The sequence below is a fragment of the Ranitomeya imitator genome, chromosome 4 (assembly GCF_032444005.1).
Source record: "Ranitomeya imitator isolate aRanImi1 chromosome 4, aRanImi1.pri, whole genome shotgun sequence".
NCBI classification, from domain to species: Eukaryota; Metazoa; Chordata; class Amphibia; order Anura; family Dendrobatidae; genus Ranitomeya; species Ranitomeya imitator.
Genome location: NC_091285.1, coordinates 669116705 through 669135122, shown reverse-complemented (window position 1 = coordinate 669135122; position 18418 = coordinate 669116705). Strand labels below are relative to the sequence as shown.

The following is an 18418-nucleotide window of genomic DNA, read 5'->3' as shown; positions in this document are numbered from 1 at the left end:
GATGGTCCACTATGGCTCTAGAAACCAAGAATATCCTCTTTATGTCTATTAATGCCAGGATTGTCTCCTACGTTGCATTCAGTGCTCTAGACCAGCAGGGATGTCTCCATTCTTTCCCTAGACCACCAGGAATGTGTCCATTGTGTTCTCTACTGTCCTATTACACCAGCACCAGGGATGTCATCTGTATGTCTTTACTGCCTTAGACCATCAGAAATGCCTAATTTATACCCTTCACTGCTCTAGACCAGCATGCCTGTCTCCATTATGTCCTTCTCTACCCTAGACCACCAGTGATGTCTTCTATGTGTCCTTCATAGCTCTTGACCACCAGGGATATATCCTATGTGACCGTCACTGCTCTAGACCACCAGGGATGTATTCTATGTTTCCTTCATAGCTCTTGACCATCAGGGATATATCCTATGTGACCGGCACTGTTCTAGACCACCAGGAATATGTTAATTGTGTCCTTCATTGACCTTTACAACCAAGGATGTCTCCTTTGTGGCTTCCACTACACTATACCAGTAGGGATCTTTCCTACGTGTCCTTCACTGCCGTAGACCACCAGGGATCTTGGAATTATGTTCTTCAGTTCTCTAAAGCACCAAGGGATGTCTCCCATGTGTTCTTCACAACTCTAGACCAACATGGAGTTCTGCATTGTGTCCTTCACAGCTCTAGAAAACGAGGAATATTTTATGTCCCTCACTGCCCTAGGCCACCAGGAATATGTCCATAGTGTCTGTTACCGCCGTATAACACAAGGGGTGTTTCCATGATGTCCTTCACTGTCCTAGACCACTAGGGATTTCCCTATTGTGTCTTTCAATGCCGTAGACCAGCATGGACGACGTCTCCTTTGTGTCCTTCACTGCCCTTGACCACCAGGGATTGAACCATTAAAACATTTTTTTCTACAAAACACTCGGGATTGTATTAACCCTTTCACACCCTTCAGAAACACCTGCATTGTGACTGTAGACCATCATTCCTCTAGAGTCGACTAACCCCATACCACTAACCCTAGACCACCAGGAACATCACCAATAACATTTTTGTGCTTTTGACCAACAGACATTTAAATATTAAACCCCTACAGTGCCTCAGACCAAGAGGGTTCTTCCTATTAACCCCTTCATAGGTCTTTACTTTTGAGTGACATAATGAGCAGTCACAACTCAATATAAGTCTATGTGAGACCGCTGCGACCAGTGATTGGCTGCAGAATCAGGACACTGCCTGCTGGGCCTCATTGCTTCTGGTTCGGCAGAGAGCACTAGTCCCCAGTCACCCGCTTGAGCATATCTGTAGCCAAATATTCAGATTCTGCTGCCCCTGCAGCACAGAAATACTTCTGAACGCTGTGTAATGGCTTCATTCTTATTAATACGGGTGACATCGGGTGAGTCTGGTAAAGTGATACAGCATTAGTCACTACTCCCCCCCATCCTGTGCTTGTCTGGCTCTCCCATTAGCATCCTGTGCTGAGTCATTTCCTTATATATATATTTATAGCACTCACAGGACTGTTTTCTGATACAGAGCTCCAAATCTCCTGCTTACTTACATGGTAAACTTGTGTCTGTCTGCGGCTACCACTAGGGGGAGCTCTGGAGCTGCTGCACACTATTGAGTACAATGCATAAATAGTATGAGCTGAGCTCTGGAGCTCCCTCTAGTGGTGGCCGCAGACAGTCAAAATGTTCTAATTTACTGTTACGTTTATGCAGAAGATTTGGAGTTCTATTACACAAAAATGGAATTAACTGATCAATATTTCTGCATTGATGCCAATTTATTTTCTTAACCTAAACCACATTTCGGAGGGTTTCAGCTTTCAATAGAATATTTTATATACCCAATGGATGAATGTAACGTCAGGTTATAAGCTTTTATTTACATAGCATGGATAAGCGACATAACTTCTGTCAGGGAGTGTATTATCTATCTAATGTCCAAGAAGTTTTCCATTTTCCATAATTCATCCATTCCTCAGTCGTGAGGTCCCAGATTATTGGCAGATTTTTGGGCTGTAGAAGATTCTCTTTTTTTGAGGCTCATGTACTTGACGTAGAAAATGAATTACTACTGACTTCATGGATAAATGACATTTGGGGGGCTGTCATTTTGTTGCTGACATCCACCCCGGCGCCCAGGATCTGATCTGTTACTTGTCAGGTAGATATATATTGTTCTTCTTATCACCTTTCTGTATCTGTGAACTTGGCAGGAACAGAAAAGCGATGGCAGCAGCTCTCCCAACAACCTGGATGAGGAACATGAACGTTTCCAGCTTTGTCACATCCAGTTCTAATGCTAGGCCGCAGCGGCACAGAGTATTTCAGAAGGTAAATCAATGCTGGATTTTATAATATGACAATTTTTCATGCATTGACTCTTCGCGGGTGATGATGACTTGATTCCCTTTCCACTATGTGATGCAGAAATATCTGCGGGTCAAGACCTGAGATTCCTGCGGTCCTGGAAAAGTCCACACAATTCTGACTGTGGATTTATAGCTCCCTCTAGTGGGAAGAATGAGAATTGACTGAAGGCAGTCCTAAAGTAGATGGCATGATGTAGGGGAATTGCTTAGGGTGGTTTCACATTTGCGTTTTTTTTTTTGCGTTTTTGCGGTAAAAAATGTAAGCGTCTTTTTTCCCGCTATATTTAACATTAAAAACGCATGCGTTTTTTTGTATGCGTTTTGACGCGTTTTTGCAACACATGCGTTTTTTTTCTGCATGCGTTGTGTTGCAGAAATGCAACATGTAGTATTTTTAGCAGCGTTTTTTTTGCCGCAAAAAAACGCATGCTTTTTTTGCGGCAAAAAAATGCATTGCTGTCTATGTAAACGCATGCGTTTTTAACCACATGCGTTTGTATGTGTTAAAAACGCATGCGTTTTAAAAAAAAAACAAAAACAAAAAAAACACACTGATAAACCACCCCACACCATAAAATTGATAAAGGGATCCTACCCCTAACCCTACCCCTAATCCCTTTAAGGGTAGGGTTAGGGGTAGGGTTAGGATCCCTTTAGGGTTAGGGGTAGGGTTAGGATCCCTTTAGGGTTAGGATCCCTTTAGGGTTAGGATCCCTACCCCTAACCCTAGCTCTTTCTGTTTATAGTGGATTTTTTACTTTATTTTGATGATTGGCAGCTGTCACACATTTATCTGCATGCGTTTAAAAAATGCAAACGCATGAAAAAACGCCGCGTTTTTTTTCACCACATGCAAAAACGCATGCGTCAAAAAAACGCAGCGTTTGCACGCGTTTACATGCGTTTTTTCACCATGCGTTTTTTTTTTTTTTAAACGCATGCGTTTTGAAACGCAAGTGTGAAATCAGCCTTACACAACAATTGCACCAATATAATGCTGGACCCTCTAGTTCCCGCTCACAGAATATCATCAGATTTTCTGCTGTTTTCTATAAGTCCTGAACCCATAGCATTACGGTCCGTTCTCAATCCGATCTATGCGGCCATCTGACTGCACCATAAGAGATCATAAACGTTCCCGTATACTGCAGTATATAGCACAAGCAATGGTAATGATCGCAAGTTTAAGTTCCTTTGGGGGGGACTAACAAAAAATAAATAAAAGTTTAATAAAAATATTTATATAAAAAAAAGTTTGAGATCCCCCTCCCCCTTTTGACAAAACAAAACATAGTTTGTATCACGGGGTCCGCAAAAGTCCGATCTATCAAAATATAAATAAACGCCGTAAAAAAAATAAAAACAAACATCATAATTGCTCCTTTAAAAAACGTAATAAAAAATAGTTATACCAATTAATTTTTTTTTATATATATATACAAATTTAGGAAAATATTTTAACCCCAAAAATATTTTTAAAAAATGGTACGTTTTCTTCTCTCAGTAATTGTAGTGAATCACATTACCAGGACATTTATATCGCACCATGAACGCCATAAAATAAAACAACGGAGGACGCATTTATTTATTGTTTTCACCGTTAATTTTTTATTTTTTTTGCCATTTTTAGTAGCTTGATAAAATGATCAGTGTCATTCAAAATAACAATTCGTTCAGAATAAAGAAGTGATTGTATGGATTCACAAAAATGACTCTTGGAAGTGAAGGTTAAAAAAAAAAAAAGAAAGAAAAAAAAAAAAGCGCGCAAAAATTGAAAAATGGCTCGGTCTTTAAAGGGGATAGGGACATAGAGAAACAGCCAGATGAGCGGACTCCATACTGTACAAGCTTCCTCTTACCTGTGACAAGAGAAGGAATGATGACTGGGGGGTCTCGTCATGTATATAGGTAGATGACGTATGTATACCTGTGTAGTATGTGGGGGACCAGCATTACTTATACAGACCATTGATTTTCATGGATGCCCTGTAATACTTAGTTTCACCTGTGGAGGCACTGCAGAGGAATTGAACGCTTGCTGCCAGGCTTCTTCACTGATCTCTGATTAGATCTTATTATCAGATACTTTTTCTTTAGGAATCGTCCTAAACGAGCAACCCCCTTTTAAGGATATAGGCCTAGTTCTAAGCGGAGTGACTGTATGTGATCCGGCCACTTCTTTTTCATTGATACGCTGTTTTACAAGAGATAAACGGGTCATTATTAGTGATGAGCGAGCGTGCTCGGGTAAGGTGTTATCTGAGCATGCTCATGTCTTAACCTGCTTGAGTTTCCACGACTCCATGTCTTGCCGCTGCGGGGATTTCCTGTTTGTTAGGAAATTACTAGACGAGGAACCTTCAATCGTGGCAGATCCTTCACCACAGCTCCTTTTAGTTTTGGTTCTGGCCCACTTCACCTATAATGAAACACATGTGGAGATCCCCTTTAAGGCCTCCTCCTAATAAGGAACAATGGAGAAGAAATACATAGAGATCAGCCATGATGGGGGGCAGAAGAGCCTGTGTTGCCCATAGCAACCAACTACAGCTTTCATATTTACCACTGCAGCCCAGCTTCATTTTTCCGGTTGTGTTTTTCTTCCCCTTCTACCAATGGCAGTATGATTACGGGGACGCCATACTTATGACGCCGCACTGCCCCTCGTGCCCCCTGTCGACGTGCCGCCAATGCCGCTGTCACAGATTGACCCACGGGTGGCGCTCCAGCCGTCATCCGCTGGCACAGATTGCGGCCCGGCTTGCGTTAGAGCCAAGGAGACGGCATATGACGTACCCAGTACATTATGTGACGTTAAGGGGTTAAAGAAAAATCTGAATTTTGTAAAAAAAAAAAAATAATAATAATTTGGTTTGTGTCTCTTTCTGTCGAAGGGGCTGTGCAAGGGCTTGTTTTTTTGTGTAGTAAGCTGTAGTTTTTATTGGAACCATTTTGGGATATGTCCAGTGTTTTTTTTTTTTGTTGTTGCATTTTTGGGGAAAGGTACTTTGGGAGTTTCAAATTCTTTTTTTTCCTGTAGGCTACATCATTTTTTTATTTTGAAAGATCAGGCTTTTGCCGACTTGGTAATACTGATTATTTATTTTTTTCTTTAAATGGGGAAAGCGGTAATTTTAATTTTTATTCTTTTTAATTTCTTTTAATATTTTTTTTTTTACTTTTTTAATTTTTCACTTTCACTGTATGTTTTAGCCCATAGAGGGGATCTGAACCTTCGATTGTTTGGTCTCTTGAGTATCGCAGCCTTTACTGAAAATTACTGCTTTCAGGGGAGCAACCAAGATGACGGCCAAAGGGGTCTTCACATCATGGGGAGCCGATGAGCGCCTGACCGGACATGCCGCATCATTCATGCAATGTAATCCGAGATTGAAAGTGACATTTAAGTGAGTGAACAGCAGTGATCGGAGCTAACTCCGATCACTGCTGTTAGAAGCAGGTGATGGCTGTATAGTACAGGTGGCATCAGCCTGTGTGGGTAGGTTCAGTAACTGAGCCCATTCTATACACCCACACTCCAACATAGGGAAGGGGTGAAAAAATGAAAGCTTATCTGAATTTTTCCTTTAAGACAGTTTTGATAAACGATACCCTATTGGTTATGCGCTAGACTGGCCACCATTGCCTACATGCCACCATTGATTATTTTTACTATACAATCTTAAAGTCAAAGAAACAATAAATCGGTATTGTAAAACAGATAATTTCTTTATTTACAAGGATCAGTACTTAACACGTGTAGTGTATGTTCACATAATAAGCGGGTGTCAGAAAGGGATGGGGGAGGATAAGTATATTTCGAGGATCCCATATAGCCCTTGTACCCAAAGCAAAACTGGCAACCCAAAATTGGCATCATAAAAGAAAGAGAAGATATGGAGAAGGCAGACTAGGCTGCTGCCCTGGGCACCCTTTGGAAGGGGCACAATTTATGGGTTTACAGAAAGGTTTATGGACTTTCATTATTTGACACTTTAACCACTCAGCTGAAAAAGCGTTTGGTGACAGTATATGGATAATTAAGCTACAGATTGATGGAAGGAGGGGCAACATCGATTGCCCATATGTCAGCTTATCATGCTGAATGCCAGGGATGAGGGATGAATTCAGCAATCATCACCCCCTGGCTTGTTCTACAGCTGAAAGGGTACAATGTAAAACTCTTCCAGGAGTGGACAAATACTTCAGCATCACAAGTTGGGTAAGTGGAGATTAGGATGGAAACACAAACGTTAGGCCTGAAGAAGGCACGTCTGATGGTGGAAACCAATGGTGTATGGATCAAGCCTTAATAGGCTAGAGTACCTAATTGACAGTTATGGCCAAATTTGACAGCACCTGTTGAGACTATGCCAACCAGTCTTCGAAACGAAGACTTCTTTCCATCATGCGTCCTAATACCCATAACACTCCTACCCCCATCCGCTTTTGGAAATTCTCCATCTACCACTGGTAAAACCCTCAACTTATGGAATGTGAGGGAGGCTGAAGAAGGTTGAAAAGTGGTGTCTTTGAGCTTGGAATTATTCATACATGAACTCTCACAGACCATATGGAAAATTATACAGACAAATAAAGAGAAATCTGGAGACCATTATGTGCTGACAGAGATGGAGGCCATGGAAATGAACAAGTGGAGGGCTAACCCTATGGTAAGAGAATCCCACAAGAGGAAAACTTGAGAAGATCTAGGGAAAATTATGGAAATAAAAATGGTATGTGGGGTTTGGCAACACAGAGGTAATTGAGAGAAAAGAAGGAAAAATAATAACGAGGTATATAAAATGGACAGACCAAAAATACCAGGACCAGCAAAATGTCTTTTGAACGGTCCTGGTCTGTGTGATATCAGACAAATTTTTTTAGCACCATTCAGAACACAAGTATTTGACTCTCAGATGGTAATTCTACGTAATTTACATTTCCGAACACTGAAGAAAGGTCCATGGTTATGTTCTCACAATCCTGATATAGAGCTGGTTTGGTTGATGAATCAGTCAGGAAAAAAGTCAAATCCAAAAAGTTGTGAAAATATACAAGATAAGCAGGCACCACCGAAGTATGGACAGGAAAAAGGACACTTTAAGGACTGGTATCATTTTTGGTGAATATTTCACAGATCACGAACACAATGACTCTCACACAAGAACATATTTTCTTCTACATCTGTGTCTTAACATCTTCCAGTCGAGGAGAAACCATGACCATGCCATAGTGATGGTGACGACGTGCCAGTAAAGGAGTGCCAATGAAAGGAGGTCACTAGGCCTCTCCTTATGTGTTGTAAGATTAAAAAAAAAAGTGAAAAAAATTGCATCAGTGTGGCCTAAAATTATTATGTATTTTCAAAAACTTGGCAGCGTGACACATAAAACACAAACACTTTTTTCCAAACCGTATTACATTACGTTCTCCCTCCAGCAGAGGAAACGAGGTCACATCAGTCCACTGTATATCTCGACTACAGGGCTGCTTCAATGTCCTTTGGCTAAGTACAGTAAGTAATGTCTTTCTAGCACCAGGCTCATGAAATCATGCCTTCTTATGTGAAGCAGCTACCGCGTTTCAGGTAACTAGAGGAACCAGTTGTGTGGCTTTTGCAATAAGTCTCTCAAGTATTTCTCGATAGTCATATGCATTGATTTGTGGCTCCTGAGTTTCTACAATATTAATCAGGTCCACTTCGACCCACCATCTGCTCTGAAAAAATTCTCTTCAGCTGGGCGACCTCTGCGGACAATGAGGCTAGTTGCGTCCTAAGTTCTGAGTTTTCTGCAGCCTGAGCTGGGATTCCATCCTGACCTTGGTTTCCCCATCGTCCTCGTTGACAAGCCATTGGCTGCTGGGGAAAAGCTTGGGCCACTTCAGTAGGAAAACTGTTCATTTCTCTTGGGACGGGTGGTGCAGCATGAGGTCCTTCCTCACATGGAGCGCAGGCCTTAAACCTCAACTTATGTGGGAGGCTTTTATATGTGTCCGGATGAGCATCAAATCTCATACGAGGATTCTCAACAGTGTCTCCTGGAACAGGGCCGTAATAATTTATGGATGTTGGTGGCAAAGGTTGAGTTTCCTGTTCAGGAACTCTGTCTTCAAAAAATACTGGACTGCCTACACTGGGAGTGGAGAATCCAGAGTCTTCTGAATGAGGCATTGGTGGGGTAGGATTTGGTGGAGTAGGATCATGGAGACCACATGGCTGTGCATATGTTCCACGAGCTTCCTCACATGGATCCCGGACCAGGCCAAAGCGGAATCGAAGAGCAAGCAGCTCAGCTCGTAGCCTTGCGTTCTCCTCTAGAAGAGCAATGACTCGTCCTTCTAGAGCAAGGTCACCAGCACGACGTTTCTCTCTTGAGCGTTTAGCTGCCTCGTTGTTCTTTTTTCGTTTATCCCAGTAACTATCATCTTTTTTTTCATCTGGAGTGAATTCTCGCCGACGGCGGAGGCTGTTGGGTGATGGTGAATTATTTGGTGAAGTAGAGGTACTTCGGCGGCCGAGGAGAGAACGAGCAAGAAGGAGGCCAGAACCAGATAGGAGGGACCCTGGAGATAAGGTATCTTCAGGAGCGTTCTGTGTAGGAGCTGGAGCATAGGGTTCAAGAGTAGGAGGAGCCTGCTGAGGAGACAGCTCCTCGGAGGTGGAGCAAGGCACCTGACCATTCATATTAGGATGAGGGGAAAGGGCTGGAGGTGAGAGGTCACGGAGTTGAGCCAGGATTGTGCACGGTTGGAGGTCAAAAAGTAAAGTCCTGTGAAAAAAAAAAAGATAAAGATCAGTTATGACTGAAAACAGAGAAAAATCAATAATTTGTGGCTGGCACAAACGACATACAAAACATTTAACTCCTGGAGTTGTTTCACTGGATGGAATTGGAGTTTGTTGGACATGATACTTTTCTGCATTGTCCACGCAGAAAAAAATTAAGTATTACATATTTCTCTCCGTGAATAATGGGACCATACGTGTTGAGACATCTTCTTGCATACAACTGATGATGAGAAAGCTTCCCAAGAGAACGTCCCACCACACTAAACATTTTATAAGGGTATGCTCATAAGTCGGAAACTCTATTGCCTGACACAATTGGTGGGTCAAAAGCTTTTGTGTAAAATAAATGAGAAAAACACTGCCATAAAGTCATTTTTGCTTATTGTGAACATGTCACCAGTTATTGGACTGTATGAAGCTATATTTTAGCAGCCAAAACTCAACAATCTAGATCTATAGCTATACCTCAAAGCTTAAAACCTAGACCTCAAACCATAATCTAGCTCTGAACTTTCACATTAGCCTTCAAACCACAACTTGGATCTCTAAACCTAACCCTAAGGTTAAAATCTCTAACTCATTTAAATAAAAAAAAAGCTTGACCTAGATCTCAAACAATAGCCTAGTTCTGATCTTTAACACTTACCTTAAAACCACAACCCAAATCTCTAACTCTAATCATAAAAACTTGACCTAGATCTATAATTCAGAGCCCTATTTACTGCTACCTCAAACACTAACATCTAGGCTTCAGTCACTAAGCCCGGAGCTAGACCTTCAAACCTGACTCTGTATCTATCTCTTTAACCCTATATATACCTCTTGATCTATAACCCAGAACCCCATTCATTTCTACCTTAAACACTGATTTCTTGACCTCAATCATTACCCTAATCCTAGATTACTACCACTAATTCTGGCCTGGAGCTAGATTTATACCTTTAGCCCTAACCTAGATCACTAGCCATAAACCTACAGCCGAACATTGAACCTTAACGTTTCATCCTTGACCTTAGATCTACTTCACATACTAACATCTAGACCTCAGCTACCTTACTCCTAGATTACGAACCCTAAACTTGGAGCTAGACCTCCAACACCATTCTCGCACCCTAGTTCTTCAATCTAAACCATCTCTACCAGTTACACAGAGGTCTCTAAACCTTAACCCTAGATATCTGACCCTAATCCCAACCATCTCTAACCCCAAACCTCAATCTATCCTATCATTCTGGATTTTCCCATCTGTAATCCCATATCCCGTAGTATATATTGTCTTCCTGTTGTCCATAGACCCTGAGGCTGATGTGAGGCATCTACTCCACATTTCCTATGTAACAGAGGAGCCCCAGGATCCTGAGCAGACGCCACATATTTATCTGGTGAGAGCCACAGAACGGGTTTGGGGCTCGTGATAACCCCATAGAGGGGGAGGTGCGCCGCGTTATTATGTGCTAATAATTGTGTAATCATTTCTTGGAAAGCAGAGCATTTTCTTATGAAATAGGGAATGAAACTCGGGTGTGACTCCTAGCCAAGATCCAGGCAAAGAAATAGAGCGTAACCAGCAGACATCACATGGAGAACAGTCTCGTAATAGAGTGTCAGCTTTGTATCACCACAATGGTCTGTTTGGCAGTATTTCCTCTTTCTGTATAGCAGTCACATATTAGAGTGTCAGCTCTGCAGTGTCTCCTCTTACTGTATGGCAGTCACATATTAGAGTGTCAGCTCTGCAGTGTCTCCTCTTACTGTATGGCAGTCACATATTAGAGTGTCAGCTCTGTAGCATCTCCTCTTACTGTATGGCAGTGACATATTAGAGTGTCAGCTCTGTAGCATCTCCTCTTACTGTATGGCAGTCACATATTAGAGTGTCAGCTCTGCAGTATCTCCTCTTACTGTATGGCAGTCACATATTAGAGTGTCAGCTCTGCAGTATCTCCTCTTACTGTATGGCAGTCACATATTAGAGTGTCAGCTCTGTAGCATCTCCTCTTACTGTATGGCAGTGACATATTAGAGTGTCAGCTCTGCAGTATCTCCTCTTACTGTATGGCAGTCACATATTAGAGTGTCAGCTCTGCAGTATCTCCTCTTACTGTATGGCAGTCACATATTAGAGTGTCAGCTCTGCAGTATCTCCTCTTACTGTATGGCAGTCACATATTAGAGTGTCAGCTCTGCAGTATCTCCTCTTACTGTATGGCAGTCACATATTAGAGTGTCAGCTCTGTAGCATCTCCTCTTACTGTATGGCAGTCACATATTAGAGTGTCAGCTCTGCAGTATCTCCTCTTACTGTATGGCAGTCACATATTAGAGTGTCAGCTCTGCAGTGTCTCCTCTCACTGTATGGCAGTCACATATTAGAGTGTCAGCTCTGTAGTATCTCCTCTTACTGTATGGCAGTGACATATTAGAGTGTCAGCTCTGTAGCATCTCCTCTTACTGTATGGCAGTGACATATTAGAGTGTCAGCTCTGCAGTATCTCCTCTTACTGTATGGCAGTGACATATTAGAGTGTCAGCTCTGTAGTATCTCCTCTTACTGTATGGCAGTGACATATTAGAGTGTCAGCTCTGCAGTATCTCCTCTTACTGTATGGCAGTCACATATTAGAGTGTCAGCTCTGCAGTATCTCCTCTTACTGTATGGCAGTCACATATTAGAGTGTCAGCTCTGTAGCATCTCCTCTTACTGTATGGCAGTCACATATTAGAGTGTCAGCTCTGCAGTATCTCCTCTTACTGTATGGCAGTCACATATTAGAGTGTCAGCTCTGCAGTGTCTCCTCTCACTGTATGGCAGTCACATATTAGAGTGTCAGCTCTGTAGTATCTCCTCTTACTGTATGGCAGTGACATATTAGAGTGTCAGCTCTGTAGCATCTCCTCTTACTGTATGGCAGTGACATATTAGAGTGTCAGCTCTGTAGCATCTCCTCTTACTGTATGGCAGTCACATATTAGCGTGTCAGCTCTGTAGTATCTCCTCTTACTGTATGGCAGTCACATATTAGAGTGTCAGCTCTGCAGTATCTCCTCTTACTGTATGGCAGTCACATATTAGAGTGTCAGCTCTGCAGTATCTCCTCTTACTGTATGGCAGTCACATATTAGAGTGTCAGCTCTGTAGCATCTCCTCTTACTGTATGGCAGTGACATATTAGAGTGTCAGCTCTGCAGTATCTCCTCTTACTGTATGGCAGTGACATATTAGAGTGTCAGCTCTGTAGTATCTCCTCTTACTGTATGGCAGTGACATATTAGAGTGTCAGCTCTGCAGTATCTCCTCTTACTGTATGGCAGTGACATATTAGAGTGTCAGCTCTGCAGTATCTCCTCTTACTGTATGGCAGTCACATATTAGAGTGTCAGCTCTGCAGTATCTCCTCTTACTGTATGGCAGTCACATATTAGAGTGTCAGCTCTGCAGTATCTCCTCTTACTGTATGGCAGTGACATATTAGAGTGTCAGCTCTGTAGCATCTCCTCTTACTGTATGGCAGTGACATATTAGAGTGTCAGCTCTGCAGTATCTCCTCTTACTGTATGGCAGTGACATATTAGAGTGTCAGCTCTGCAGTATCTCCTCTTACTGTATGGCAGTCACATATTAGAGTGTCAGCTCTGTAGCATCTCCTCTTACTGTATGGCAGTGACATATTAGAGTGTCAGCTCTGCAGTATCTCCTCTTACTGTATGGCAGTGACATATTAGAGTGTCAGCTCTGCAGTATCTCCTCTTACTGTATGGCAGTGACATATTAGAGTGTCAGCTCTGTAGCATCTCCTCTTACTGTATGGCAGTGACATATTAGAGTGTCAGCTCTGTAGTATCTCCTCTTACTGTATGGCAGTGACATATTAGAGTGTCAGCTCTGTAGCATCTCCTCTTACTGTATGGCAGTGACATATTAGAGTGTCAGCTCTGCAGTATCTCCTCTTACTGTATGGCAGTGACATATTAGAGTGTCAGCTCTGTAGCATCTCCTCTTACTGTATGGCAGTGACATATTAGAGTGTCAGCTCTGTAGCATCTCCTCTTACTGTATGGCAGTGACATATTAGAGTGTCAGCTCTGTAGCGTCTCCTCTTACTGTATGGCAGTCACATATTAGAGTGTCAGCTCTGCAGTATCTCCTCTTACTGTATGGCAGTCACATATTAGAGTGTCAGCTCTGCAGTATCTCCTCTTACTGTATGGCAGTCACATATTAGAGTGTCAGCTCTGTAGCATCTCCTCTTACTGTATGGCAGTGACATATTAGAGTGTCAGCTCTGCAGTATCTCCTCTTACTGTATGGCAGTGACATATTAGAGTGTCAGCTCTGTAGTATCTCCTCTTACTGTATGGCAGTGACATATTAGAGTGTCAGCTCTGCAGTATCTCCTCTTACTGTATGGCAGTGACATATTAGAGTGTCAGCTCTGTAGCATCTCCTCTTACTGTATGGCAGTCACATATTAGAGTGTCAGCTCTGCAGTATCTCCTCTTACTGTATGGCAGTGACATATTAGAGTGTCAGCTCTGTAGCATCTCCTCTTACTGTATGGCAGTGACATATTAGAGTGTCAGCTCTGCAGTATCTCCTCTTACTGTATGGCAGTGACATATTAGAGTGTCAGCTCTGCAGTATCTCCTCTTACTGTATGGCAGTCACATATTAGAGTGTCAGCTCTGCAGTATCTCCTCTTACTGTATGGCAGTCACATATTAGAGTGTCAGCTCTGTAGCATCTCCTCTTACTGTATGGCAGTCACATATTAGAGTGTCAGCTCTGCAGTGTCTCCTCTTACTGTATGGCAGTGACATATTAGAGTGTCAGCTCTGCAGTATCTCCTCTTACTGTATGGCAGTCACATATTAGAGTGTCAGCTCTGTAGCATCTCCTCTTACTGTATGGCAGTCACATATTAGAGTGTCAGCTCTGCAGTGTCTCCTCTTACTGTATGGCAGTGACATATTAGAGTGTCAGCTCTGTAGCATCTCCTCTTACTGTATGGCAGTGACATATTAGAGTGTCAGCTCTGTAGTATCTCCTCTTACTGTATGGCAGTGACATATTAGAGTGTCAGCTCTGTAGCATCTCCTCTTACTGTATGGCAGTCACATATTAGAGTGTCAGCTCTGTAGCATCTCCTCTTACTGTATGGCAGTGACATATTAGAGTGTCAGCTCTGCAGTATCTCCTCTTACTGTATGGCAGTGACATATTAGAGTGTCAGCTCTGTAGCATCTCCTCTTACTGTATGGCAGTCACATATTAGAGTGTCAGCTCTGTAGCATCTCCTCTTACTGTATGGCAGTGACATATTAGAGTGTCAGCTCTGTAGCATCTCCTCTTACTGTATGGCAGTGACATATTAGAGTGTCAGCTCTGTAGCATCTCCTCTTACTGTATGGCAGTGACATATTAGAGTGTCAGCTCTGCAGTGTCTCCTCTTACTGTATGGCAGTGACATATTAGAGTGTCAGCTCTGCAGTATCTCCTCTTACTGTATGGCAGTGACATATTAGAGTGTCAGCTCTGTAGCATCTCCTCTTACTGTATGGCAGTCACATATTAGAGTGTCAGCTCTGTAGCATCTCCTCTTACTGTATGGCAGTGACATATTAGAGTGTCAGCTCTGTAGCATCTCCTCTTACTGTATGGCAGTGACATATTAGAGTGTCAGCTCTGTAGCGTCTCCTCTTACTGTATGGCAGTCACATATTAGAGTGTCAGCTCTGCAGTGTCTCCTCTTACTGTATGGCAGTCACATATTAGAGTGTCAGCTCTGCAGTGTCTCCTCTTACTGTATGGCAGTCACATATTAGAGTGTCAGCTCTGTAGCATCTCCTCTTACTGTATGGCAGTGACATATTAGAGTGTCAGCTCTGTAGCATCTCCTCTTACTGTATGGCAGTCACATATTAGAGTGTCAGCTCTGTAGTATCTCCTCTTACTGTATGGCAGTCACATATTAGAGTGTCAGCTCTGTAGCATCTCCTCTTACTGTATGGCAGTCACATATTAGAGTGTCAGCTCTGTAGCATCTCCTCTTACTGTATGGCAGTGACATATTAGAGTGTCAGCTCTGCAGTATCTCCTCTTACTGTATGGCAGTCACATATTAGAGTGTCAGCTCTGTAGTATCTCCTCTTACTGTATGGCAGTCACATATTAGAGTGTCAGCTCTGTAGCATCTCCTCTTACTGTATGGCAGTGACATATTAGAGTGTCAGCTCTGTAGCATCTCCTCTTACTGTATGGCAGTCACATATTAGAGTGTCAGCTCTGCAGTATCTCCTCTTACTGTATGGCAGTCACATATTAGAGTGTCAGCTCTGTAGTATCTCCTCTTACTGTATGGCAGTCACATATTAGAGTGTCAGCTCTGTAGCATCTCCTCTTACTGTATGGCAGTCACATATTAGAGTGTCAGCTCTGTAGTATCTCCTCTTACTGTATGGCAGTCACATATTAGAGTGTCAGCTCTGCAGTGTCTCCTCTTACTGTATGGCAGTCACATATTAGAGTGTCAGCTCTGTAGTATCTCCTCTTACTGTATGGCAGTCACATATTAGAGTGTCAGCTCTGCAGTGTCTCCTCTTACTGTATGGCAGTCACATATTAGAGTGTCAGCTCTGTAGCATCTCCTCTTACTGTATGGCAGTCACATATTAGAGTGTCAGCTCTGTAGTATCTCCTCTTACTGTATGGCAGTCACATATTAGAGTGTCAGCTCTGTAGTATCTCCTCTTACTGTATGGCAGTCACATATTAGAGTGTCAGCTCTGCAGTGTCTCCTCTCACTGTATGGCAGTCACATATTAGAGTGTCAGCTCTGCAGTGTCTCCTCTTACTGTATGGCAGTCACATATTAGAGTGTCAGCTCTGTAGTATCTCCTCTTACTGTATGGCAGTCACATATTAGAGTGTCAGCTCTGTAGTATCTCCTCTTACTGTATGGCAGTCACATATTAGAGTGTCAGCTCTGTAGTATCTCCTCTTACTGTATGGCAGTCACATGTTAGAGCGTTAGTGGTGAACAGAGGTGCTGTGTGGGTCCCGGCAGCGGTGGCGGCACTGAATACGGCTGCGCGGTTCAGCGCCGCTCAATGTTTACATCCGGACAGCGCTTATCACAGCTGATTGTTCGAGTGTCGGTCCCCGATCTGATATTGATGACCTATCCTAAGCAGTCACATATTAAGACTGTCAGTTTTCCAGATATTATGTAAGAAGCAGCAATTAGTCACATATTCGTTTTATATCATATTACATATTAGTAATCATACTGCAGAGCAGTCACATATTAGAGTGTCAGCTCTGCAGTCCCACAGTCTCCCTCTCTACTATATAGCAGTCACATATTAGAGTGTCAGCTCTGCAGTCCCACAGTCTCCCTCTCTACTATATAGCAGTCACATATTAGAGTGTCAGCTCTGCGGTCAGACTCCCCCATTGGTCCTATATTAATTAGAGTGTCAGCTCTGCTGCAAAGGCTCCCTCCGTACCTGTGTGGTCCCGGCTAGCAGGCAGGGTGCCGGCTGCAATTTCCGCTGGGTGCCGGCTGCAGTCTCCCGGGTGTCGGGCAGTAGCAGGTAGAGTGCCGGCTGCAGTCTCCCGGGGGCCGGGCAGTAGCAGGCAGAGTGCCGGCTGCAGTCTCCCAGGGGCCGGGCAGTAGCAGGCAGAGTGCCGGCTGCAGTCTCCCGGGTGTCGGGCAGTAGCAGGTAGAGTGCCGGCTGCAGTCTCCCGGGTGTCGGACAGTAGCAGGCAGGGTGCCGGCTGCAGTCTCTCGGGTGTCGGGCAGTAGCAGGCAGGGTGCCGGCTGCAGTCTCCCGGGTGTCGGGCAGTAGCAGGCAGGGTGCCGGCTGCAGTCTCCCGGGTGTCGGGCAGTAGCAGGCAGGGTGCCGGCTGCAGTCTCCCGGGTGTCGGGCAGTAGCAGGCAGGGTGCCGGCTGCAGTCTCCCGGGTGTCGGGCAGTAGCAGGCAGGGTGCCGGCTGCAGTCTCCCGGGTGTCGGGCAGTAGCAGGCAGGGTGCCGGCTGCAGTCTCCCGGGTGTCGGGCAGTAGCAGGCAGGGTGCCGGCTGCAGTCTCCCGGGTGTCGGGCAGTAGCAGGCAGGGTGCCGGCTGCAGTCTCCCGGTGTCGGGCAGGAGCAGGCAGGGTGCTGGCTGCAGTCTCCCCGGGCGGCTCATGCTCTGTCTCTATCTCTGTACACACTTCTCTCCCTGCCCCGCAGAGTTCATCTGAGGCTGAGCGTTCACCTTACTTAACCCTAGTGCGTCCTGTGAGAATGTGCCAGCCTCTCCCTCCCCGGGCTGTCCCTGCTCCCTACACATCCCTCTTCCTTTTCTCTGCTAATTCCCCCCTTCTATTATAAAGAGATAGATATAATATTACTGACACAGCTGCACTATAGACATTGCATAACAATCAGATGCCTAATGTAGGCTGGGGACTACAACTCCCAGCATGAGTGAGAGCATTGCATCACATGGACACAATCATGTACCAACAAATGTGCCCCTCAAACAAAGTAAGATATCCCCCCGTGTATTGCTCCATAGTACCCTCCTCACGCACAGTATGATGACCCTACAGTAGCCCCCGCAAAGTATGATACCCCACAGTGACCCCAACATAGTATGATTGCCCCCATGCTCCCCCACAAACAGTATGATGGCCCCAACATAACTTTCTACACAATATGATGACCCCAACACAGCCCTCTGTAGAACATGATGGCACCTACAGAGCCCTCCATACTGTATAGTGACTTTCCATAGAGTATAATGGCCCTCACACAACTCTCCACAGTATAATGGCCCACCACCTAGCCCTCCAGACAGTAGAATGGACCCCACACAACACCCGAACTTGGAATGGACCCCACACACAGCCCTCCAAAGAGTATAGTGACCCCCACACAGGCCTTTAACGAGTATAATGGTCACCACATAGCCCTCCGAATAGTTTAATTGGCCACCACACAGCCCTCTAAATAGTAATATTCCCCACAAATAGTCCTGTAGTGACATGGAGATAGTCCCCAGGGTTTAGTCCAGGGGCGCTGGCTGGGAACACGAGCTGATACACACGGAGCGAGAAGACCGAGGTGTGTAGAGCGCACAGGACCTGAGCTAGGCCGGTCATGTGATCACAGGGGCAGAGCTACCCGCGAGCGGATGGAGAGCCGACCGTGGTGTGGAGAAAGGTGCGCAAACGGAGAGCCTCCCAGTCA

The 18418-nt window shown here is 44.2% G+C and overlaps 1 protein-coding gene across 2 annotated transcripts; it reads right to left on the bottom strand.

Moving 5' to 3' along the window:
- Nucleotides 1-6102: 6102 nt before the first annotated feature.
- Nucleotides 6103-17476, bottom strand: LOC138677234 (nuclear factor interleukin-3-regulated protein-like). Of its 2 annotated transcripts, none has more exons than XM_069767231.1 (2): nt 16692-17476; nt 6103-9165 (listed from the first exon to the last, which is right to left on the bottom strand). In XM_069767231.1, exons 1-2 carry the CDS (start codon nt 17370-17372, stop codon nt 9151-9153), a joined length of 696 nt encoding a protein of 231 aa, XP_069623332.1. In that variant the 5' UTR covers nt 17373-17476; the 3' UTR covers nt 6103-9150. The 2 variants fall into 2 exon arrangements, with proteins under 2 accessions (XP_069623332.1, XP_069623331.1); XM_069767230.1 differs by having other exon boundaries at nt 16692-17439.
- Nucleotides 17477-18418: the final 942 nt, after the last annotated feature.

What these genes read in the sequence shown, in the direction of transcription:
- LOC138677234 (XM_069767230.1), bottom strand. Translation starts at nt 9,080, where the DNA reads ATGAATGGTCAGGTGCCTTGCTCCACCTCCGAGGAGCTGTCTCCTCAG.